Below are 26,052 nucleotides of genomic sequence, written 5' to 3'. Positions count from 1 at the left end.
TGTTTTGTGCCTGTAAGTTAATAATACAGTATATATATATATTTTAGAAAAGTACAAGTCTTGTCTTAGGTTAAAACCATTAATGCCTTTGTTTTTGACAAACCAGTTACTATCTGCTTGCTTAATCTCTTAATACCCTTAACAATTATCATCATGATTCTACAATCACTATGTACAACATGTTGCTTTCCTCTTTTAATTTGAATCTTCTGTCAAGTCTGGGGCAGTCTGTCTGGTGCTCCGTGATTGGCTTCTTAAGAGTCACTACAGCATAGAGTTCATTACTCAAAAGCCTACCAATATTAATCAGACAAATAATTTGTGCAGCCTGTCAAGTAATGGCAATGTAGGTTATCTAGTCTTCAGATACAAAAAGAAGAAGCATGGTCTGGTCATAAATAAATGTGCTTATCTTGAAATACAAACCAGATATAAATTGCTAAAATGTCTTCAGGTAGCTGATTCAGTCTTTGATGGAGAAGGTGGCTTCACATTTGTTGAAATGTCTGAAGCCCTGAAGTAACTTTACAATATACAGAGCAGCAGAATTGTACATATTTTTACTATGCACCACTTACTCAATAGAACTCCTCTGTACTCGTTACTTTTTGTAAATCCACAATTGTACAAGCCATTTTGGAATGCAAAACATTTGTAATTTTTAATAAATAGTCTAAGTCTAAGCACAATCGTGTCACATAGATGTTGTGTTGTTTAATTTTACTTCATCATCAAGTTGTGTTATATGTGGGATACATTTTTATTTTTAATGAAACCACATATTTTGGCTTTGTCTGTACTGCAGCAAGTATTTTTTCAGATTCCATTTAAGCCAAGTTGGGGCATTGTATGATTACTGCGCTTGTTTAAGTGAGCTTTTATCGAGACATTTTTCGGATCATTTTTAAATGAAAAAATTCTGTCTTTTTCGTTTATTGGACTTTGGGTCTGGTGGCAAATAAGACTGAGAGAATACAGGGCAAATGAATAGTTCCAAGAAGAAGAAAAACAGGCTTCTTCAAATAATGACATGGAAAGAATTGTAGAGAATTGGTAATATAACAGAAGGTGAGATGCTGGGAGCAGAATGACATGTAGGAAGCTCAAGAAGATGTACGCAGGAACCCCAATAGTGAGCTTCAGACATCACAGGTCAGACGCAGACACACCTTTCTTTTGGTTTCACTCCCATCACCAGGTACTTTACCAATGTGCTAATTTTTGTGCCAGTGAGCAGCGTGCTCAATCGTCTCTGAAGCCATGTGCATGTTTGGTGAACAAACTCTTAAGACAGGGGGAGCGCGCCCTGTTTCATAGGACGCATTTCTGTTTCATGTAGAAAACAAATGTTACTTCAGTAAAATGAAGTAAAAGGTCGTTGTTGTTTACTGTGGCTCTTCCTCTTTCTTTTCCTGAAGTTGCAGCTTGAGAGTGAAAGGATCTTTTCATACCTGGTGGTCACTAGGGTGTTGGAAAACACAGTCATTGCTCTGTCTCACAGCTCTGGGGTTTTGTCTTTGCATGGCTTACTTGTTGTCAAGATATTACACAGTGTAAAGCTGGACGACTCAAGAGCACAATAAAAAAAGATAAAAAAAGACCACAGTCAGCTTCCGCAAGTGCCCAGTCCTGACTTGTCTCAGAAGATTCAGCATTTGATTTATTTTACTTTGGATTGATTACCTCTTTCCTGAAACTGAGATGCCAAACTTTCAGAAATTGTTGTTCAGCTTGTGTACTGAATTGCAAGCATATTGGTTATTTTTTATCTATTGTTTGAATAGAATGGATTGTTTTAACAACTGTTTTTGTTGCAGTAGTTTTTGTTCAAATTCAGAAAAGTAAAACAGACATCTATTTTTAGATTTGTTTTTTGTTTTACATTTTGTCAAATCTGGAACCTCAGCTTAGGGACGGAAAACATTCTTCCATGTAGAAATGTCTTCATTTCAAGGTGTTTGCAACCCAGAAAATGACATTTGCAGAGACACAGAAGGAGGTTTAAAATGCATATTGTTCAAAAAGGTTTACCTGCAAAAGCAGAGGCAAAGCTAAAGTCATCCACTAGACACACATGGTCCAAGTAAATCATTCTGTTATAAGAACGCATTGCCCGTATTCTGCACCAGAATCCCGTACAGTCCCAAAACTCTGCAAACGTGGCTTCTTTTTTTCCTTCAGCAGCCAAGACCACTCCCTGCTCCCCCCCTGAGAGGCGCATCAGCCGTAGTACCCAGTCCTGCACCGGCTCCTTCTCCATCTCCCCCTTCACCACCAGCAAAGAGAACCTGCCTGTGCTCAATACCAGGATCATCTGTCCAGGTGCCCGTCACACACCGCACACCCGCACTGTTATCATCAGCTGGAGTGGGGAAAGTGAACGAATGGTGAAACCCCATTGGAAGCCGTAGGAATGCTTCCAGATTGATTGATTCATTGAGGCTCCTGTGGCTTTTTATTGAGTGTCTGCAAGGATGGAAATCTCACGACTCAAAAGCAGTGTGTGCTGAGGGGTGGCGCTCGCCGTCTAGTGACTTTGCATTTAAAGATTCACTCTGCTTGTTGTTTTCCTTTGCCCACACAGGTTTAAGAGCTGGCTTGGCAGCCTCCATTGCTGGCAGCTCCATCATCAGTAAGATGTTACTGGCCAACATTGATCCCTTTGGAGCCACACCTTTCATTGACCCCGACCCCGATTCACTGTAAGGAACTTCACATTCTGTCCATTGCCCAGTGTGATGTCATGTTTAGACAGAGCCTTAACTGCAGCATTGATGTGTCACTGACACTGATAAATCTCACTCTCTCCTCTCGTATCACTTCATACCTGTATTTGGCACTCTTAAAGAATTGTGGTGAAAAATTAGTGCAACACTACTGGTCGCCATTGTGTCAGCAGAAAAGATCAACAGTACAAGTTTCTGAAAGGACTTGATTTGCTAGATTTACACAATGATGGACTCCTACAGTCATTTTCGTTATGTGGATGAGCAATAATGATTTTTATTTTTAACATTTTAGCCATGCAGTGGCCTAAAGTCAAATTCTGCCTCTTCCTGTCTTCTCCACACAGAGAGGGATACCTGGAGAAGTGTGTCATGAACAACTATTTTGGAATTGGATTAGACGCAAAAATCTCACTGGAGTTTAACAATAAGCGAGAGGAACATCCTGAAAAATGCAGGTATGGGAATTTGATGCATTTGATGCCATTTGTTTTTTGTTTCTTCCATTTGAAAGAGGAGATAGATGACGTGGCCTCCCATTTTTGACCTTTCCTGGCTCCTTTAACTTGATGATGTTGATGTTTCTTCTGCTCTTTTTAAAGTGGTTTTGTTCATGCACGACAAATACAAAACAGTGTACCTGCTGATACACCATAACATTTGTGCTCTTTAAAACTCATTCTTTATAGTTTTGGAAACAATTTAAATTTATTGAGGCATTTCCTTTTCATTCCATAAATGCGTAAGGCTATTGGACAGCATACAAATAGAAGGGAACAGTAATCCCTCATCATACAATCTTAATTTGTTCCTCGAAATCGGCTCATAAGGTGAAAACTCAGATAACAGAAATAACATATCCGTTTACTTCCTGTTATAATCTCCGATTAATCGCCAATTAATTTTCAAATTGCAATGCACTGTTAAGTTTGGAAATTATGTATCTTATGTATATTAACAATTCTCTGGCTTTCAGGAGCCGCACAAAAAACATGATGTGGTACGGTGTGCTTGGAACAAAAGAGTTACTGCAGAGGACGTACAAGAATCTCGAACAGAAGGTTCAGCTGGAGGTAGGAGCATACTCTAGCTTCCATCAGGAATGCAGGAAAGATTTTAATATTCTTATGGCAAGAGCTCTGCAGTGAATTAGCAATAACTGTAAGTTTGGGATCTTAAAAGTCTAGGCACATTTCACCTCATATTCTGCGCATCTCCCATGCATGAGTGTGGTATTATTTGTGTAGAAATCTGTAGCTATGTAATAACATGATGTAAAAGGAGAAATTACATTTTTTTTCATTCGTGATTTCCTGGGTTTGAGAGCGAATTACTTGCCTCAGGCAGACAGACCTCTTTTCTTTTTAATTTCCAGTTACAAAGTTACATTGCTCTCAGGGGGGCCTTCTCAACAAACATTAAGATCTGCTGATCTTTTGAGAGACCCACAAGCAGCACAAAACTTTGCCCTGTTTTTCTTTCAGTGACTTGAGGTTGAGAAATGTACTGCTTGCTGTTTTCCCTCAACACAGCAGTGGCTCCTAAACAGCACACATAACCGGTGAATCAGATTGTGATTCACCCCCTCCCCCTCCCCCACTGAGACCAGCAGCTTGACAGCATTGTTTGGTACACTTTAAGAGAAATTAAACATGAGCAGATTAAAAAAAAAACCAAAGTGTAAGAGCAGCTCAGCTAAATTATGCTGAGCGTTTTTGTGGGTGATTGGGAAAGCATAGCCGAAGCTTTAAAAATGAAAAAGTAGTGCCAAAGTTTAAATTTATCTTCTGTTTTTGTCCTTGCCTTCATTACAGTGCGATGGACAATATATCCCACTCCCTAGCCTCCAAGGAATTGCTGTGTTGAACATTCCCAGTTATGCTGGTGGGACTAACTTCTGGGGAGGAACCAAAGAAGATGATGTAAGTTTTGAATTTCAAAGGAAATGCGTATCAAACACCAGGGACCTTGTTTTCAGATGCTTTGCCATCCAAACGCAATATATATTTTCTGCCTGCATTAGTACTAACTAGTTACTCCTGAACAATTTTTGACTAGATTAGAAAAGCAAAGTAAAACCAGGATTTTTCATTGATAGGGGATGTAAGCATTTGGAAACAGAAAGCTTTCTGTTCTTTCATTCAGCAGACGGTGCATAGAGTCACATACACAGTGGCCTAATAAGATACTCTCTTACCCTCATTTTCCAGAGTTCCTTTGAGCTGCATTTTTCAGAACCGTTGCATGATGGCTGTGCTTTTAGGTCCTCTGTTGACAGACTTCACCGTGAAAAACGACCCACGGTGAACCCAGCAGTACAATTAACAAGTACAAGGAGATGTTTGTATGGCTTGCAAAAAGGGTAGTTTGTTTACGCCTCAGTGGGGCCATAGAAGCTTGAATCATTGGAGCTTACAACTTATTAAGCTCCCAAAATATTATGATCATGAGAAGTTACTTTTGGATAATCTGTGTCCTTGGAGGTGTGGTTACATAACTTTAGCATTGCTAAGGAATATGGGCATCCCAGATCTCCAGGGAACTAGCACTTGGGATCACTTCAAGATCCTGATGGCCATGTTAGAATGGTGAACACCCCTGTATACTTACATTGGAGGTTGTTACATAAGATTACTGAATTGAAACCCTTTATGTAGGTTTTCCGATTTTCAGTATATAGTTCACTTGTCTGGGTATACTTAAGCCATGCATAAACTGTAAGAAAAGAGTGAAATGTATTTTTGCAATGTTCTGAAACCACATCAGGTCCAATTAGTTGCTTTTCTTTTCAGCTTTTCAGATAATGAATGTTCGGATCTGGTTCCAGTCAGTCTTGTTACCTTTCGTATTTCACGTTTTCCATTACCACAGGGCCATAAATTAAAAAAATATATATATATTTTCAGTTTAAAGCAAAGTCACTTTTTTAATGACTGTGTATTTTCATTTGCTGTAAGTAAATTTAGCTTTGCCAAGCGAAAAATAATTTGAGGGGATTTGTGGCGGTATGTGGTTGCAGTGATGTTTTAGCTCCCTCAAGTGGACCCTAGTGGAATAGCATTTTTCATGGCAGTACCTCTGAAATGGTTTTCAGCAAGTACTGAAAACACCACCTGAAAAACAAAGACAATGCCCAACGCTGTAGGATAAGAACTAAATGTTCTTCACCCTCAGCATGACAGACAGTGGTTCTATATGTGGTGGCACGCTAAAGTTGCTTCTCAATCTTTTTTTAAGATCTTTTGTGCGCCGTCTTTTGATGACAAGATCTTAGAGGTGGTGGCAGTTTTTGGGAGCATGCAGATGGCGGTGTCAAGGGTCATCAAACTTCAGCACCACCGGATAGCCCAGGTGAGCCTACACTGGTCTCTGGAGTTGTCTTCTTTGCAACTAGCTTCTTATATGGTGCCTTTTGCCTTAGAAAGAAAGGACTGCATATGGTGCTACACGTACTCATGATGTTATAATTGACATTCTTGGCATGTATTTGTGTCTTATGTTGACTGTTTTAAACATAAGAGGTTTACAGGTGAGTGATTTGTTATTTTTGTTATCTTTTCTGCAGACACTGTTTTGGTGGTACAGAGCCATAGTGTTTTGTCCCTAACTGGGACTGATGCAGCCCTGATCTTAGTGAACCTCATTGAGAACATCAGAATCTCTACAGATAAAATGTGGCCATTTGGTACTTCATGCTCTTTAGGTGCTTCTGTAGTTCCATAATGCAATGTACTATACTGTACCACTACTGTTGAGAGTAGAAACCTCCCTCTGACCCAGTAAGGGACAGTATAAAGAAGCTTTAATCAAACCTTACCTCCATGTCTTTAGTAGGAGGAAGCAAACTGGAGCACAAGAGCACTAGGAGAATAACATCAGACCGGTGCATCATCCTTGATTAATTAGTACAAGTTAATGTATTTTCCGCTTCAATAATTAACAGGGATTAAGGTAATTGAGATTGCTTATAAAGAGTGCAGGATTGTGGTTTACATGACTAGAGTTGTAGACCTCTACCCTCTGGTATCAAAACCTCATCCACAGAAATTATTTGCATGCTTTTTCTTGGAACTGTCAGACCTGTCATGTTTGTTTTCCTTTTTCAGTGCCGATCAGTAAAGATCACAATATTGGGAGACGAAGGGGTTCCTATACAAGTGGATGGAGAAGCCTGGATTCAGCCTCCAGGAGTCATTAAAATCCTTCATAAGAACCGGGCCCAGATGCTGACACGCGACAGGGTGGGACTGGTTCCTTTAAGCACAGAAACTCAGGTGTTCCTGGTCCTGGGGAACCACACACCTGAGCATTCAATTAAATAATCGAGCCCTTAAGAGATCGAGCCTTTTCATCGTTTTTCAGTTCCTAAGCATGCAGGAGTGTGTCTTTTAACTATTGTTCTCATAACTCTAAGATCTCCAACCTTTGAGAAAACCTTCTAACTGAGCAACCTTTTGGTTAATTAAGAATTTGTTTCTAAACAAAGAGCTCTGCTGCAATGAAAACCAGCATGTCTGTTGTTCCCCAGAAGCAGAGCTGGGGACATTTGCTTTAATGCAATGTTCTGTAAATGGCTCTGGGGTCCAACTAGGTTTAGATTTCCTGTTGATGGCTTTAGACTCATACTGTAGCTATGTGTGGAGGTGTCTACATAAGTGCGTGGTCAGTTTTTATTGACTCCTGCACTGGCATGTGTGCAGGCCTTTGAGAACACACTGAAGTCCTGGGAGGACAAGCTGAAGTACGACAAGCCAGCACTGCGGCCCCACCTCTACCCTCAGCAGTCAGTGGACTTGGCCACAGAGGAGGAGGTGACCCTTATTCAGATGTGTGCGCGGGCCGCCGAGGAGCTCATCACTAGGTAACCTGAGAAGTGTGCACACAGCACTGTAAACGGGTCTTTCACACGTGTGCAATCAGTCAGTGCAAATTTTGCAGAATACTGTGCCCGAGTTATGCCGCGACGACACATAAAATACTATTAAATAAAAATAAAAATGGAATATATTTCATTTTTCTAATAAATACAAATAGTGTTACAATTGAGCACTACATATAGTAAAATCATCTTAATGTAACACTGTGAGCAAGGAAGAATTGTGCAGAGACAAATATAGCCTTTGTCTTTATGCTGTTTCTCAGTTTTCCATGAAAGAGGCTGTTACTTGTATTATGTGGACCATTGGACATTTCCACGGTGCTTTGACAGCTAGTTTTAATACAGGAGGGCTCGGTGATTAAAGGTTCGATCAGCTGTGAATTATGAATCTGTGACTTCCTCCAGGGCTTCAGAAAATGCAGTCAACTACGAGAGAGAGGCCTGACTTGGCTGGCTCTCACAAGGACCTCACAACGCCCCATTTTGTGTGTATTTCAGAATCTGTGAAGCAGCGAAAACCCACAGTCTGCTGGAGCAGGAGCTGGCCCACGCAGTCAACGCCTCCTCCCATGCACTCAATAAAACACATCCCAAGTTCCCGGAGGTAGCGAGACCTTTGCGTGCCCCAGCGGGCTTGAGGTTACCAGATGTGGAGCTCCAAGACAAGTTCTAAAAATATCTCAAGCTGTTCTACATTGTGACATAACCAAAAGACCAGTTAATTGTTTCACTTCCAGGCTACAAAAGACGATGACAAAATCCTTCCCCCTCCCTTGTCCTGCAGTCCTATTGATACAGTATATAGAACTCCAACCTGCTCTCTGTCTAGTAGGCCCAGTATTTATATTAAGGGAGGAGCAGCAGGGCCATTGACAGGGTAAACGGCATTCTGGGGGAAGGTCTTGGTGGCTGGTTTATTGGTCTAATGGCTTTTTCCCACGCTGTTAATGCGGGATACCACTGCTTCCTTTTTGATATCCTGTCTTGGCCTTAGTCATAGGTATTCCATGTTGCAGACCTGATACATAGAGAAATTCTGTCTCAATTTATTCATCAATTTGAGTATTTTAATTGTATTTCAATGTTTAAGACTCTTTATCGTGTTCCTACTGCAGTATGGTCAGAGTGCTCAAGGACCTCCTTATACAGTGCCTTGCGAAAGTATTCGGCCCCCTTGAACTTTTCAACCTTTTGCCACATTTCAGGCTTCAAACATAAAGATATAATTTTTTTTATTTTATGTGAAGAATCACCAACAAGTGGGACACAATTGTGAAGTGGAACGAAATCTATTGGATTTTTGAAACTTTTTTAACTAATAAAAAAATGAAAAGTGGGGCGTGCAAAATTATTCGGCCCCTTTACTTTCAGTGCAGCAAACTCACTCCAGAAGTTCAGCGAGGATCTCTGAATGATCCAATGTTGTCCTAAATGACTGATGGTGATAAATAGAATCCACCTGTGTGTAATCAAGTCTCTGTATAAATGCACCTGCTCTGTGATAGTCTCAAGGTTCTGTTGAAAGCGCAGAGAGCATCATGAAGACCAAGGAATACACCAGGCAGGTCCGTAATACTGTTGTGGAGAAGTTTAAAGCCGGATTTGGATACAAAAAGATTTCCCAAGCTTCAAACATCCCAAGGAGCACTGTGCAAGCGATCATCTTGAAATGGAAGGAGTATCAGACCACTGCAAATCTACCAAGACCTGGCCGTCCCTCTAAACTTTCAGCTCAGACAAGGAGAAGACTGATCAGAGATGCACCCAAGAGGCCCATGATCACTCTGGATGAACTGCAGAGAACTACAGCTGAGGTGGGAGAGTCTGTCCATAGGACAACAATCAGTCTTACACTGCACAAATCTGGCCTTTATGGAAGAGTGGCAAGAAGAAAGCCATTTCTCAAAGATATCCATAAAAAGTCTCGTCTAAAGTTTGCCACAAGCCACCTGGGAGACACCCCAAACATGTGGAAGAAGGTGCTCTGGTCAGATGAAACCAAAATCGAACTTTTTGGCCACAATGCAAAACGATATGTTTGGCGTAAAAGCAACACAGCTCATCACCCTCAACACACCATCCCCACTGTCAAACATGGTGGTGGCAGCATCATGGTTTGGGCCTGCTTTTCTTCAGCAGGGACAGGGAAGATGGTTAAAATTGAGGGGAAGATGGATGCAGCCAAATACAGGACCATTCTGGATGAAAACCTGTTGGAGTCTGCAAAAGACCTGAAACTGGGACGGAGATTTATCTTCCAACAAGACAATGATCCCAAACATACAGCAAAATCTACAAAGGAATGGTTCACAAATAAACGTATCCAGGTGTTTGAATGGCCAAGTCAAAGTCCAGACCTGAATCCAATCGAGAATCTGTGGAAAGAGCTGAAAACTGCTGTTCACAAACGCTCTCCATCCAACCTCACTGAGCTCGAGCTGTTTTGCAAGGAAGAATGGGCAAGAATTTCAGTCTCTCGATGTGCAAAACTGATAGAGACATACCCCAAGCGACTTGCAGCTGTAATCGCAGCAAAAGGTGGCTCTACAAAGTATTAACGCAAGGGGGCCGAATAATTTTGCACGCCCCACTTTTCATTTTTTTATTAGTTAAAAAAGTTTCAAAAATCCAATAGATTTCGTTCCACTTCACAATTGTGTCCCACTTGTTGGTGATTCTTCACATAAAATAAAAAATTTATATCTTTATGTTTGAAGCCTGAAATGTGGCAAAAGGTTGAAAAGTTCAAGGGGGCCGAATACTTTCGCAAGGCACTGTAAATGCCCCTTGATGCAGAAAATTAAGAGGAAATCCTGTACTGTCTCTGCTTAAACATAGCTCATATTTTCATATTATCCAGCTCTTACCTCATAGACTGGCTAGAAAATTAAGTACATTTACTGTGCTTTATGTCATTGTTACTTCTATTATTCTAGCATTTTCATTTGCTTCATTTTTGGTTAAAATCAGGTCTGGGTTGGGTTTGTGTGTTTTCGAACAGTTCCTGTGCTTTAAATCGTTCTCACATAAACAGGGTGTTTTGTTTTAGAAACGAATAACAATTCAAAGTCTGTTTTTTTAGGCATTGTGCTCCACCCTTCACCACTACTTTCAAAACATTGAATATTGACAATATTTCCCCTTTTTATTTTATTTCTCTTTTAGTATGTATAGTACTAGCAAATAATAAACTGGATTGCTGCATTTCATCCACAGAGTCTCACGAGGAACACGGCGATTGAAGTTGCAAGTAACGTGAAAGCTTTACATAACGAAACGGAGTCCTTACTGGTCGGACGAGTTTCTCTGGTAAGTTGTGCACAGAAGTGCATTCTTCACACTCCTAGCCTACAGCTGACAGGCTGTTTGACGCATTCTGTTTCTGTGCACCATGAGGCTGGTAGCATTTCAAATTGCTTTGAAAACTGGAACAAAGAGTCATTCAGGCAAAGGCCGGTAAAGGGTATTTTATTTTGGTGGCCCTAAGTGGAAAGGATGTTAAGTGGAAAAGAAGAAAGATGGCCAAATATTTTTCTTTTATATATCTCTTTTTACAAACATTTTGTGTATGAAAATTCGATACTGCGAGGCAGTATGAATTGTTACCCGCATGTCGCATAAAGAAAGCCAACTTCGAAACTTTGAAGAAACAATATCAAGAAAAAATTAGAAACCTCAGCCAAATATAGAAAGAACAGAAAGGTGTCCTACGTCTCCTTTAATATCAAGCATATACATCACATCCCCCTAATTAGTATGGGTGAGAGCTAGGACAGAGCCTAGAGCAGCACAAGAGACCTGTGTGATACAGTTCACCTTGTCTGACCTTGTTCGCTGTTGTGTGCGCTCTTACTTTTCATTATAATATTTGTTGTTTAGACTTTATCATGGACCCTAAAGTTGTTTTGTTAAGAAAATAAAAATTGTGTGTAATTACATAAAAAAACAAATCAAGTGGTTACTGTATAGAGCAGACCTGTACTGTACTTGGGTACGATTAATGATGTCTAGGAAAGCAGTGTCTTTTATTACTAAAAACACAAACCACTGTATGAATGTTAGTTATGATTGTTTATTTAGTCATTTTTGGTGAAAAAAGTAAAATTAGTGGTCCTTAAAGAATCGTAATTTTTCCCCTTAAGAAGTAATAGAACAAGTTTGTTTTTCTTTTTACAAATACTTGCTAATCAGTAGGGTTTATGGGAAGGAATTGTGTTCATACAAAATGAGATATGAGTGTATACAGTACTCATAACCATATTGTAACAACATCTCAACTGTTGTTCTGTTCACGTGCCCCCCTTTTTTAATTTTCAGGACTTCTTACTTTTTCTTACTGCTTGAACTTTCCTCTGTAATTGTGACTCCTGCAAATGTATCCAAATATGCAGGTGTATATGCACTTGGTGGTGAAATTATCTATTTAGAATAATTTCTATACTTTTCTGATAGAATTCAGGAGTGTAAGGTTTTGTTAATTACTATGGTTTAATATTCCTTATTTGTATGTACGAGATTTGCATAACATGATGGGTTAGACTTTGGACTCATAACTGACAGGTCTTGGTTTGAGTCCCAGCTGCAGCTGTTGTACCTTCAGTGAGGTACTTAACCCCAGTTGCTCATCCAGCTGTACCAGTGTGGACCAGCACTGCAGGGGGGGTCATTCCTGCGATAGACAGCTGTCCCACCCAGGGGAGGGGAGTCCTGTTTTCTCTAATCAGCTTAACATCACAGAAACCAGACTTGAGCTCCTGGCTCTGGTCTGGACTGCACTTACAGTGCTGTGATCTGTATTCTGAAGGCAGAGGAGAAATCTCAATTTTTCTTTGTTTTTATTGTTTTCCCTCAGCAACTGGACCATCCGCATGAGGAGCTGCTTTCAAGTGCCCTGCACAGCGTTGAGCTCGAGCTCAGGAAACTGTCTGAGATCCCTTGGCTTTATCATATCCTTCAGCCAAACGATGAAGAGGTAAGAGAATCCGTGCTAAAACGATTCAATTGAATGTCTATCCTATGACTGTGACTTCTAGGGTTTCTAACTGTATGAATGAGTGTCATTTTATTTGAATGATTTCGTGAAACCGTTGGTAGATAGATGATGGGTAAATACTGAGTCAGAGCTCAGTGTTTGAGAGTTTAATTTTCATCTGTGTTGTCCCAGGAACAATCACTGGAATATGGCAAAAGGAACAGCAGAAGCACTATGTTTCGTATAGTGCCAAAATTTAAGAAGGAAAAACCCCAAAGACACAAGTCCAGCCCTCAGTCAGGTAAGTGTTTTCTATCTCAATCACTTTGAATCACTTTCAGAAGGCTGGGAAAATTTTAGAACAAATGGAATAAACAAAACTGTATAGTAATATTCCAATAAAAGTAGTTTTGATTGCAGTACACCACAGTACTATTACAGGTTACAACTGACAGTTAATTAGCATCATTCAAAGAGCAGTGTCCATATCCAAGCATAATCGCAAATGCCATTAAAGGTATTCATGATGCAAAGAAAGGAAAGCAAAAATGTGATTCGTTCTTCCTCTAAGGTTGCAGAAATTCCACATCCCCAGACTTGTCTTGTATCCTATCTTTTGTTTTCCTTTCTGGTACACCAAACAGGGCTTATATGGTGTGAATGCCGGTTATGGTGAGTGCCGAACTCCCGATTCACCTAAGTGATGTTTTAGCTCAGTGCAGTTTAAAACCTTCTGTGGGTGTGTGGTTTCCAGCTTGGAGAAGCAAAGAGGATGCACATTGTGCCCTGGCACTAATCAGTCCTGCCACATACTGTAGGCCTACAGTAATAATAAGAACCTGTATTTTTATGGCACTTCTCATAGCACAGTACAGTACATCGTTAATGAGCATTGTATTACTCTATATACTATGCTACAATCCATACAAATTTTGTGTATTCAATTAAAAAAATCAAGTTATGTAATTCTGTGTAAACACATAAATTGCACATAAATTACCTCACTTTATGTACCTTTCTTCTACTACTTTTTTGCATATCAGGTGTTTTTTTTACACCTTAAAGGGTTCATATAGCAATTGCCAGTATAATATTAAATGCCTTTTCTTACTTGTCAGCATACCCAAAATCTGTGATGTGATGCTGTTGTTTTCCTAAAGCATTTGAAACACATAAATTATTTATTAATATAAATGTGACAGTGTCATTCTGGAAGCAAAACCCAGTAATGTGTACACACTCAACGTGTGTGTTAGTTTGTTTAGATTTTCAAATGGATTTTCATGACGTTCCTCATGAAGATTGAGTCTCACAGTACTTTATTTCACTGCCTGCTGGGATAGGTCTTGGCTCCCATGCAACCCTATACTGGATAAACGGGTTAGAAAATGGATGGATGGATGGGTGGAACATGCCCAACCATGTTGCTTTCAAGAAATAGCTGGATGAGATTGTTATTCAGCTACTAGCTACCCAACAGCTAAACAGACATAATGGCCTCCTTTTGATTTGTAGCATAATTGTGTAATGTTCTTAACACACATGCTGTTCTTCAAAGGACCAAGTCATGTCCGACCATCCATTTTCCAATCCCTTTGTCCAGTACAGGGTCACAGGGGAGCTGGTACCTATTCTGGCAAGCAAAGGGCACAAAGTAGGATACACCCTGGACAGGAGGCCGGTCCATTGCAGGGCACACACAGACACAGAGATGCACTAACTCGCATCAGGGCAAATTGACCTACCAGAATGTGTTTGGGCTGAAACCAAAGCACCCGGAGAAAACCCACACGAACAATGGGGAGAACCAACAAACTCCACACGGAGAGCCCCGCAGGTCCGGAATTAAACCCAGGGCCCACCCCAGCGCTGTGAGGCAGCAATGCTAACTGTACCGTCCCAGGCCATGATCCAAAACATTGTGCGCTTGAAACCTGTAGCACAGATGCCAACAATTGAATTTTGCAGACTCAATAATGTGACTTCAAAAGTGTATCAATTTGCAGACACGACTTGTAATAAAGAAGTCCTTTGCTTTCTGTCTCTGTGTGCTTGACCGCTGAACAGACGGTCATATCAAGGTCACAGTCTAGGACACAGTTTGATGCTTCGAGGAATATCAAGTGTATGTTTGTCTCCGGAGCAACAGACACAAGTTTCAACATTTAAAACACATTACAAATTGCCCTCCAGAATGCAAATAAAGCAAGTAAAGATATTTACTTGCTTATGTTTATATAAACACGATTATATAAACCCTTTAGGGAACATGGTTCAGAACAACATTGTCTTTTTTTTCCATTGTGATGTAGGAGTCGGAAAGGGCAAGAAAGTTCACTGATTTCATCAGTCATACATGAAAATTAGCTATTTCATAGAAGTATCACTGTGGTTTGTTTGAACAAGATCCAAATTAATTGCAGTTTCTAATTCTCAGAGAACAGGAGAAACACTTCATTAAATTTTAGTTGTGTTGTTTTAATTTGAAAAAGAAATTGATGCACAAATTAATAAAATGTAGACAAGAACACATGTATTTTAAAACACAGAACTGTGTAATGAGAAAGTGTTTGTTAAAAAGGACTTTCTGATGTATTTCATTTCACTAGACTGTTCCCTGAATTTTGTGTAAATCAGAATGACTTGCCTAACAAGATACAATTTTCAGTATTTTTTATTGTTACCAAAAGGGAATTTTAAATTAACCTGTAAAATCTAACACCCCAGGAGCTTGTGGTAATGACTGAGGTTCATGGGACTAGGGTGGATGCTGGGGAAGGGGTAAGATCAGGAACCTAAATTAATTTCAAAACTTTCCAAAAACAAAATCAGTTTGGATTTTCTTTCCTCTGTTAAATGCAGAATAGAAATGTTTCCATACCTACGTCATGTTGTCTGTAATGACTTTGCCTCCTGAATGTGTAAAGTGACTGAACTGTGCTCATCTTACTTTTTTCTTTTTCTTCTTCTCAGACAACTTAGTTATGTTGGGCTCGGCTACAGGGCTGTCAGCCTTCCTGACCTTCATATTACACATTTCAAACTAATTGGTTAAATAATATTTATCCAAGTATTGTCAAAACAAAATTTCAATATTGGCATTGAAATTTATTAAAAAATCAAACAGTTCTTTTTTCCCCAACATCACTAGGTGACATGAGGTAAAGCTGTGTTTTACTTTTGCAAAACCTGTTGGATGTCAAACGAGGATTAAAATATGAGCCCTGCTGCTGATAACCAAATACAGACAGCTACCAAACAAAACTGTCTTCCCAGCAATCGCTTGGTCTGATATCATTTACTATGAAGCTTTCAGTTCTGATTAATTACACCCAGGAGATCAGTCAGTGGTGGAAATAAATGGATGTCTGCTTATTTTCAAGGTTGATTGTTAATGCTCTTTGTCATTCAGTCCTTCTCAGTCAAGCCTACCCATTTGTGAGCATTCCAGTGCAGTTTATTTGTTCATAATGTTGTCTTATGCCCAGAGAAAGAAAAACTCAGCTGTCGATTTGTCTCCAAAAAAGGCACAAACCAAGTTTACAAAAATGGGATTTTATTACATTTAGATCAAGAAAAGTGAAAATACGGAGCAGGAATTAGATGCAGTCCTTTCAAGCATTTGAATAAAGGATGGCCATTAAAACATCCACTTAATACTAAATCAACAGCTTAAATGAATACAGTAAGACAGGATACATTTTTCTAGCCTCTCCTAAGCACAACATTTGATCTACAGTGGAGAATGATTTTCTCAGGCCTTGCAAAAGAAAGAATTTTAATGCCAATTTGATCCGAATGCAAACAATCTGAACTACTGCAATGCTGATCTGAAATGAAGCAAATGAAAACCATATTCTCCAACTCAAAGCTCACTCTTTCCCCTGTGATGTTGTTGTAGATATTTAGGAGTATTTTGTAAATACTAAGTAAAACATCTGCTTCAACCGGGCCTGTGTTTGCTGGTCTGAAATATACAGTTGATCCAGTTTGTTCAGATCACATAAATAATGTCAAATGCTGCCAGATACACCATATGGGATATTCCGAGCATAAAGCAAAAAGGAATGCCCAGTCTAGACTAAAGTTTCTATTTTGAAATCTTAAATCTTTTCTTTAAATAACAAAAACCCACACTGTTAGATCATGGGAAGAATTTTCATAACCAATACCCTGTATCCATATGCTAAGTCACAAGGAGATTGCAGTTGGGCTGAAGACCATTTCAAGCCCATCCACCCATTTTCTAACCACTTCTTCCAATTCAGGGTCAAGAGGGAGCTGCCGCCTGTTCCAGCAAGCAGTGGGCACAAGGCGGGACACAGTACATCCTGCATGGGAGGCCAGTCCCTCACAGGGCACACGCAGACTTGCACGCACTCACATCATCAGGTCACAGTTAACCTACCAGCATGTCTTTGGACTGTGGGAGGAAACCAGAGCCCCCAGAGGAAGCACAGGGAGAACATATGAACTCCTCGCAGATAGCGCCCCTAGGTCCCACATTGAACCCAGGGCCCCAGCACTGAGAAAACATCAACACCAACCACCACGCCGCCGGGCCGCCCACAATCTCAAGTCAACCTTAAAAAACGAAAAAGAAAAACAAATTCCGCGGATCAAGGCGCTGGCAGATGGAAATGTACTATACGTTCACGGGTTCTACTGCTGACAGTGGGGCCGGAGCAGGCTGGCTAGGGCTTTCTCTCTGTAGTCTTGTGACATGAAAAGGACAAGTGGCTGGACAGTGGGCGGGTCAGAGGATTCGGTCTGATCTCCCTCGTTCGTTTCTCCCCCCGTGTGCGGTCACTGGGTTCATAGCTGCGAGTCAAGAGGTGAAAAACCCCTAACTGGCTAATTGAAATCGGGTGCATGTAACAAAAACAATTGGCTAGACCAAATTTACATTCAAAACCCCATGTTATTTCAGTCTGTTTATAGAGGTTAGCTATGTTTTTCTATGTGGTATATGTACATCATGACATATATATCACATAGGAAAGTGGTATTCAGTGCTATCCCCCAATTTGAGACTTCAAATTCTCTGGAGTACATATCCATGAGTTTATGTGGGAATTAAAAGCAAATAACATTCTGGTCAAGTATTTATAACTTGCTCAGTAAACTTATAGGCAGGTTATTATAGAAGTAGTGGCAACAGTAACCCTACTGGACCCCTCTGAGAGCTTGTGTAGCAGCACATGAATACAGGGTATTGGAGTAGAGAACGACACATTCCTTTTGAAATTAGTGCCCAGAACATTTTGTCAATAAATAAACGGTTGCTCAGACTTAGGTTGCACAGACTTCACCTATCCTCTTTCCTATGTCCTGTGTCAATGGTGGAAGTCCTACTAAACAACCTGCATGTGAAACCTCTGAGACCTGGTGTCTATTGACCGGAAACTGTATACCTCTTAACCCGTCTCTCGCTATCTGCTGCAGCAATTCCTCTGCCCTGTTTGTTTTCCTCTCTTTGGCCTGACCCTGTTTGCTTCGTGATGCATTTGAGCTCGTAGAAATTAAGGGGCTTTTGCTCTTAACTTTGGTAGTTCAAAGGTGGGGCACTGACGAAGTGGCTGCTTGGCTGGATCTGCTCAGCTTGGGAGAGTACAAAGAAATCTTCATCCGCCATGACATCCGAGGCTCTGAGCTGTTGCACCTGGAAAGGCGCGACCTGAAGGTATTCCCTTTGTGCCTAACTCTATCCTTGGAAACTTAAAAAAAAAAAGCTCTTCTTTCCCTTCTTCTCACGCATTCTTTTCTCTGCTCTCTGTCTTTTCTGCCTCTGCCCCTCTCTGCTGTTGTGTGCTGCACTGCTTGGCTTTCTCTGTGCAAACGTTGTTTGAGAACAGAACTAATTTACTAACAATGTGTGCTCATTCTGTAAGCCCTTTTTTTATTTTGTACAGCGTTTTCAGCTCCTAGAAAGCAGAGACAGACAAGGCTAAATTATGCTCTTAAAAATATTTCATTGAGATGTCAATTGACTGGAGTAACATTGGATAACTACATTGGATCAGCCAAATGTATGAATAACAATGATAGTGGGAAATTATTAACAGTGTCTGTTTCACAGTCAAAATAAGATTTGGCAACATAGGAGGCAGTGCTTAAGTGTGGATTCTAGGTATTTGACACCAACAGCAAAAATGCTAAAAAACAAGGTATTAAAATGCATGGTGGTAGGTGTTTGAAGAGAAGCCTTTAGCTAGTGGCCACTGTTATCAGATGTGAGTAACAGGACACATATATTTAATTTCCTTTATTTTCAAAGTGTCAGCTTTATAGCAGTTTAACATTTGCAATAAGAACAAGACTCATATCAAGGCCGGGTTCAAATTTTAGTCTTACCAAGGTGGATGTTTAATGACTCAATATGTCTGTAAGTAACACAGATCTTCAAATGAGAGGACAATGGGCATATAGCACAGGAAACTGGGCACGTCTCCTGGAATTCCTGACAGGATATGCCAGAGATTGTGTAACTGTGACTTGTGTGATTCGTATCTCAAGACTGACCAAAAAAATACGTTTCTGGTCTTAGCCTACTAATAAAAGCAAGTGAAAACATAGTATATCCCATATATATGTTTTTTTTTTTAATTTTAGCTGATGTGTCTAATATTAGCAATGGTTATATGTTAATTCATTTACTTGCATTAGGCTCGCTCTTAAATTTATGTAGTAAATGACAGGGACACTTTTTGTGCAGTTTAGCCATTACTTTTTCATTTTTATATGTGGAACTTGTTTATAACCCATGGAATTCTCTGATCTATCGGTTCTGAAGTCTTATAATTTACAAATTTGTCTCCAATACCCAAACACACACTCAGTAGGAAGACTCCTGTACTCTTTATTTCATGAAGGAAATTTCACAATGAAGAGCAAGGCATTCAGACACACTTTACAGAGGTGCTGAGAACTGTATAGTTACATTCAGGGAAGAGAGGAACAATTTGTTCATTCCTCCAAAAGCAATATCAATCCCCATGTTGTGAAAGATAAGGACAATGTAGTTACTAGAACACAACAATATATGTATTGTATCTGAGCCTTATCTTGGACTGTGCCAGTTATTATCACTCTGTCGCCATTGTTTCACACATGTGTCTTCATCATTAATTTTCATTGGATTACCATTTTTCTTGGGCTGTCTTTGTTGTCTTCAGTTGATTAATTTAATATTTTCTACCTTCAGCAGTCTGATTTTTTGGAGGGAATTTCAAAATTGGATAAAAATTATCTAAAATTTCTGTTGTACATTGCTTTATCTTGCAGAAGACTACTCTTACAATGTGTTATTGTGCTTAAAGAGCCAGTTAACATAGTTCCCCCTATATACTGTATATATTCACTGACGTTATGTATTGCATGTATACAGTACATGTACTGTATGTGATGTGTGTAAAATAACCGAACTGTTCTTTATGTTATAAAGCTAAAAGTACCCTTCTCCACTAAATATTCCAACAGTAGACTGTTATCAATACTATTTTGAATCTGGGTTTCAAAAAGAAGTATTTCTTGTTCCCCATGACACATTTAAAGCTTCTTTTTTGATACAGCATTTTGCTCACTAGGACATGGTCAAAATCAAGCTTATTAACCAAAATATCTCTGTTGCTACCTTTCCAATGGCACTCTCCCTCATTTTTGCAAAGTTTAAAGAGGAAGCTGAAAACGGTCACCTTTTTTATGTTGCAACTCCGGGTGATTTAAGCAACATCCTGAACCTGTATAACTACAGACTTTCTTTTTCATATTTTAGTAGTGTAGCACATTTATGGGATATGATTTCCAAACTATAACGTTGTGTAGTCCAGTTCTTTTAAATTCTCTTTCTGTATACTGCGATGCACGTTTTACCGTTTTAGTCTTAGCAGTGTTTACTACACCTGTCTTCTAGAGTTGTTCGTATCTGTTACTCATTACTCATTGAGACACGCCCCTAGATTTTCAAAATAGTTTGAAACCCTTTTCCTGCTTTGTCCTGGTTGCCTGTTTTCTCAAAATGGGCAGATTTTTTGTAAGCTACTGAGAGCTGGAATGTAATTAGTTTACCTGTATGTTCTGACAGGAGAGAAACTGCTTAAGTTTAAAGGTAAAGTCCTGGTCTGTCACTAGCCCTGCATTCCTTTCTGAGCTCATCACTTTCACCCTGTTTCCTTCAGAGGCATTCTGCAGTAGAGTGAAAAAATCCAGCGACAAATTACCATAATTTAGCTGTATTTGTTGATATGTTTTGGATGTTTTACGACTCTGAAAGATGTCACTTTGCTGCAGGAAGCTGTCCGACGACACTGAGCCGTCTAGACTGGAATCACATCATCATCTCGCATCCAATATCTCTTTTCTGGGGACTTTGACTCAAAATCACAAGTGGTCCCCGTCTGATTCAGCCTTTGTTTTTGTTGTAACCCTAGGACCTGGGGATAACGAAGGTGGGACACATGAAGCGAATTCTTCAGGGAATTAAAGAACTCGCAAAGAACACCCTGTTGGAGCTGTGACGTACCAGGGCCAACCGGCGTAACGGAGGCCAGCTTCTGAGTGTTTCGCGCACACAACTTTGAGGAGCCCCTAACTTAAGGGGTAACATAGTCCGAGAGCCTGGTACAGAGACTGGGAGGAGTAAGAGGGGGAAGAAAGTTGTTTTGATAGTTAATCTTTTGCTAAAAGGAATGACTGCACTCTGCTTAAAGGATTTCAAAGTCTGTGCCAAAAAGCAAGCAAGGACTCGAGAGACGTAATGATGTTGGAGGTTGTCAATCTTTTTTAAAAGCCATTTTAATGTTCTTCATGTATGGCACAAACAGGTATGCAACTGTTGGTAAAAAAGCAGAGGCTGCATTACCACAGACACACAAGAGGTAGCAAAACATAGGACTTCCATAAAGACAGCGTCATCAATTTTGCATATGGCTTCATTATAGCAAGTCAACATATCACTTTACAGTAGACCGCTAGCTTTTGGTAATGTGATGCAACATTTTAGGTATAACTTGTTTACATTGTACAATGGTAAGGTGACCAGTGGTTTATCTTTATTCAAACTGTGGTGGAGGAAACAGAAAAGATAGATTAGTGACCAAAATAGTGAAAAGGTTCAGAAGCGGTGAAATAACAATGCATGGTGTGCCTGCTTAATTTGGTATATCTTTTACTGCATGATAAATGTTTGATTTTTTATGTACAAGAAGAACACTTGAACAAGTTTTATATCGATTTAATATCCTGTAATTTACTACTGAAGTATCTCTTTGCTCTAAAGTAGCCTTTTTCTATTCTTGCATGAACCTACTCTGTGTTAAGGAATTGTGCGAACTGTAGCATCTGTGCCATATCCTGAAGGGTAGTTATTGTATAGCACGTTTCACAGATTGCCATACTTTTTTTTAAACAATAACTTTGCCCAGAACATTTCAGAACCCGGAAGGACACTGTCAGTCGAATGATTTCTTTTTCACAATATTTTGTAACTGTGAAAACCAGTACCAAAGTGAAATGTTCTTTTACATTTCAGTGTATTTAGAGTTGATTCCTTCCTCGCATTGACATTAGAATGTCAATTGTTCTCAAAACTCACATTAGATCTAAAGTCCCTAAATCTTCCACTAAATGAGAGAACTAATCCCTTAAACAGAGGACATTTTACAACTGAAATTAAAGCCAAAAGATGAAGGACTGTTCAAAAGAGTTAAAGATATTAACAATTTACTGTTTCATGAGGAAATACTCAGGCACCTATTGCCAATGCTGAAATAGTAATAGTGTTAGAATAGTCTTTGAAAGAATTTAGTGGATGAATAATGTTTGCACCTTCAAGTTGTATTTTTTCTGTTGTACTTAAAACAAACATCATAGACACACAGTTCAGTCTGTTGCTAAATTAACTGCAATGTGGTAGCTTATGCACTAATCTCAAACATTTCTAATATAATATATAAGTACATAATAAGTATATTCTGTATGTTGGTTAAATTACAGAAATTATGCAGTTGAGCTGCGACACACTTTTAAGTGCTGCTTTGTTGTTGGAGCATGCAGTGTAACTTAAGCTAGCACATTTATAAGACTCACTGTACTAACTAAAAGTAGGTTTAAGCATTGCAGGGCATATTGTATGATGCTAAGGTTTTATCACATAATGCAATGAAAATGTATATTGGTAAAGTTGTTATTTAAAAGCTTTTTTAGTATTTGATGTATTAACGCTCACTGCACCAGAGCGCATTTTAAGTTAGAAATGGCAATTTTAGGGATTTATTCTGTGTGTTAAATTTATATGCTGATAAAGGTGCAATATTCTATTTATTTTAACTTTTTTAAAAGGTATAATTTAATTTTTCATTTGTAGCAAAAAGCGATTTTCCTGTTCCTCTCTTTATAGATAAATGGTGAACCATTAGAAAATGATTAATTTATCCAGAAACACTTCCATAATTCTGTTGATTATCCTGTTGAACTATGCTTCCTTAAATGTTTGCCAAATGTGAAAAGGGTCCATGTGTCCATCATATTGTCACCACAATCTTTCACAGAAGATTGACATGTTGTTTTTTAGTAAATGCAGTCATTTCATGGACTGTGACAGAGTGTCGCAGGTCCTTTAGTGATACATTTCCCCTTTCACGGAACTTGATTTATATCGATTCATTGTGGTGATGAACTGCTGTACCTTTGAAATGGAAGTGCTATAAATTCCTGATTCCTGTAGGGGGCGCAGAACTCACACACTGTAAATCCATCAAAAGAATGATTCATTTCATGTATTATAAGGAGCATAATGCCTACTACTTTATGCTTGAGACCCTACATACCTTATATGCAGCACATTGAAGTGCAAATCTAAGAGAAAGACAACTTCTTGCTGTAGCCACAATCGTATGTCTGTACAATGATTTTCTGTGTCTTGTTCAGTTTCAGATTTCTCTGGTATATACACACTGGGCAGATGAGTGGAGAATAGTTGTTAGCAAATGGAGCTGTCTGAACTATAACACTTCCAATGCAGACAGCTGCTTAGTTTTCTTTACCCACTTTAAAATGGAAAGTATGTTTAGGCTAGTCTGGGAATTAAGAATGAGACTGAGGTATGAATCAGAACAGTGATGCTCTCACCAGTTGTAAATTACAACTCTGTGCTAGATGGTGGCCTTTTAATTGCTAAGGGTTTCTTCTTTCTACCCAGTAAAAAAAACAAACACGATTCATAACTGGGTATATGTTATTTATGTTTGGCAGGTGAGACAAGGAAGGGTTTTGATCTGGGCCGAAATCTCTTTGATGAATAACTAAATATCAGAATAAAAAACATGTTGTTGCACATACCAAGTGGCTGGAATTATGAGAATTTTAGGCCCTTACCTCTTCTGCATGCATTTAAAATGGCAGCTTACAGATATGTGGATACTGAACATTTCATTTACAGTAATTGGAAGGTGTAGCATACAGTAGCTACAGGCTGGGCCTGCTTATCTTGACTGGCTCAGATAACGAGCTTTGAGACCATACACCTCTATTTAAGGACACCAATCTTCAATTCCAGACTGGTAAGAAATAAGGTATTTCTTACTAGAGCCAACATCAAGGTGCTAGGAAGAGAAGAGAAATAAATTCACAAAGATTCCGGATATATTGTTTTAAGCTAGAACACATACAGTACTATATAATTTACATTAAACCCATTGGAGAGATGGTTCTCCTCATTCTGATTTGCAGTTTAGTTATGCTTTCAAGATGAAAATCATATCCCTTGGAAGGAAATGAGGCGTGTGATGCATTCATATATGATGCTTTCATTCCGGCCTGTTTTGATATTAATCTATAATGCAATCTGTTGCACTAATAATGTTTACCACAATCATGATGTTACCTATACTAGTACCTCTATCAAGTATTATTCTCCAACTTGTAAAAACAAATTCTATATTACAGATAAGGTAACCAGTAGTCTAGGTTATTTTAATACTTGTGAGAGTAAAACCTGTGTTTGGTATATATTTATGATAAGTGAAGTGTGAATAATTGTGGGATTTGCTATTTTTAATCAGTATTTATAGTTTTTTAAAACTCTAGTTTATAAAGATTTAATCTGTTCTAAATTAGCTTACAAATTGACTGAGCATTCCTTCTGGTTTTGCTGCTAGAAAGAAAGACAGATGTGGTTTGAAAAGTTACAAAATGCTTCACTGGGACAAGCATTTATTTTTTACTTTTTTCAAAATGTCTTAATTTTTTTCCCCTGGCACACACACTGGCACATGTATAGGACCTAGAGTTAAGCAAATGTGAGTTAAAGGTTTCAAGTAAAATGTTCTTCCTCTATTGTGGAAGGTCCCAAAAAATGTATTGTGGTACAGTAGGTGTAATATTATCAGTTCAGTTTTTCTAACCTTGCTTGAAATTAAAAAATGTAAACACCGTTTAAAAATGGAGGCTTTCCCCAGGCCTAGTCACAGTTTAAAATATGTTTCTTTTATTCTCATGCAAAACATCTGTCAAGGTTTGTTCTGAAGTTTTCTGTTTTTAAAACTTAAATAATTATTTTGGGGTTTTGCTTATCCTGGGAAAAGACAAACTAATACACATTTATCATTTCTATTTTTTCTTTATTTCGTAACATACGTAAGATAAGATAAGATCCCTTTATTAGCCAAATACAATTTGTCTTTTCGCATTCCCCCCCAGCTTGCTCTCCATGAGACACACAGACACACAGACGGGGAGAGAAGCTTGGGGTCAGAGTGCAGGGTCAGCCATTTATCAGCACCCCTGGAGCAGCTGGGGTTAAGGGCCTTGCTCAGGGGCCAAACGGAGTAGGATTCCTCTGCCGGCAACTGGCAACCTTCCAGCCATAGGCGCAGATACTTAGCCACAGTGCCACAGTGCCAATTGTGGACATAGGGTGCTGTCTGCGTGGAGTCTATATGTTCTCCCTGTTTTAGCTGGGGTTTGCTCTGTGTGCTCTGGTTTCCGCCCAGAATCCAAAGACATACAGTACAGTACCAGTAGGCCCTGGTGTGTGTGTCGGTGTCTGTGTGTTCTCTGTGATGGGCTGGCGTCACATCCATGGTGTATCCTGACTTGCGCCCATTGCAAGCTGGGATAGGCTCCGGCTCCCAGGTTAAAGTGGTTAGAAAATGGATAGCTGGATCAGACGATATGGATTGAAATTCTAAGAGCAAATGCATTTGCATGGAATGTACTCTAAATCCCTTCCCAGTAGTTTAGAAATTTTATATTTGGGTCACATGGTTTTCAGTCCACTGGACCTAAATTGCATTTGCAAGATTTACTTTTTGAATATTTTGAAAGGAACCAAAAAAGCAACTTTTGTGACTTTGTTACCATACCATTTTTTTTTTAATAGAAACAAAACAATGAACTACTACAGGTGGGTAGCTACGTCAGGATGTGTAGGGTGCAAAGGAACAAGTAATAGATTTATTCCATGCTGAAAAAAAGAA

General features: G+C 39.3%; 1 protein-coding gene across 10 annotated transcripts in view; it reads left to right on the top strand.

The window, feature by feature from the left end:
• dgkh (diacylglycerol kinase, eta) overlaps nt 1-26,052 on the top strand; it is a 98,963-nt gene extending 72,911 nt beyond the window's left edge. For 7 of the 10 annotated variants that reach the window (XM_015363907.2, XM_015363909.2, XM_015363908.2 and 4 more), the window contains 14 exons: nt 2,182-2,322; nt 2,585-2,702; nt 3,074-3,184; nt 3,703-3,799; nt 4,541-4,648; nt 5,964-6,077; nt 6,833-6,967; nt 7,427-7,587; nt 8,104-8,209; nt 10,822-10,914; nt 12,458-12,577; nt 12,770-12,878; nt 18,130-18,260; nt 21,007-26,052. In XM_015363907.2, coding sequence (XP_015219393.1) covers nt 2,182-2,322; nt 2,585-2,702; nt 3,074-3,184; nt 3,703-3,799; nt 4,541-4,648; nt 5,964-6,077; nt 6,833-6,967; nt 7,427-7,587; nt 8,104-8,209; nt 10,822-10,914; nt 12,458-12,577; nt 12,770-12,878; nt 18,130-18,260; nt 21,007-21,093 — 1,631 coding nt within the window. In that variant the 3' untranslated portion in view covers nt 21,094-26,052. The remainder of the gene's footprint in view (nt 1-2,181; nt 2,323-2,584; nt 2,703-3,073; nt 3,185-3,702; nt 3,800-4,540; nt 4,649-5,963; nt 6,078-6,832; nt 6,968-7,426; nt 7,588-8,103; nt 8,210-10,821; nt 10,915-12,457; nt 12,578-12,769; nt 12,879-18,129; nt 18,261-21,006) is intronic. The other 3 variants (XM_069178752.1, XM_015363906.2, XM_015363910.2) reach the window with 2 other exon arrangements.

Source organism: Lepisosteus oculatus, chromosome 15, assembly GCF_040954835.1.
Source record: "Lepisosteus oculatus isolate fLepOcu1 chromosome 15, fLepOcu1.hap2, whole genome shotgun sequence".
NCBI classification, from domain to species: domain Eukaryota; kingdom Metazoa; phylum Chordata; class Actinopteri; order Semionotiformes; family Lepisosteidae; genus Lepisosteus; species Lepisosteus oculatus.
Note: the sequence above shows the minus strand (reverse complement) of the source record. Positions and strands in the feature narration are given on the sequence as shown.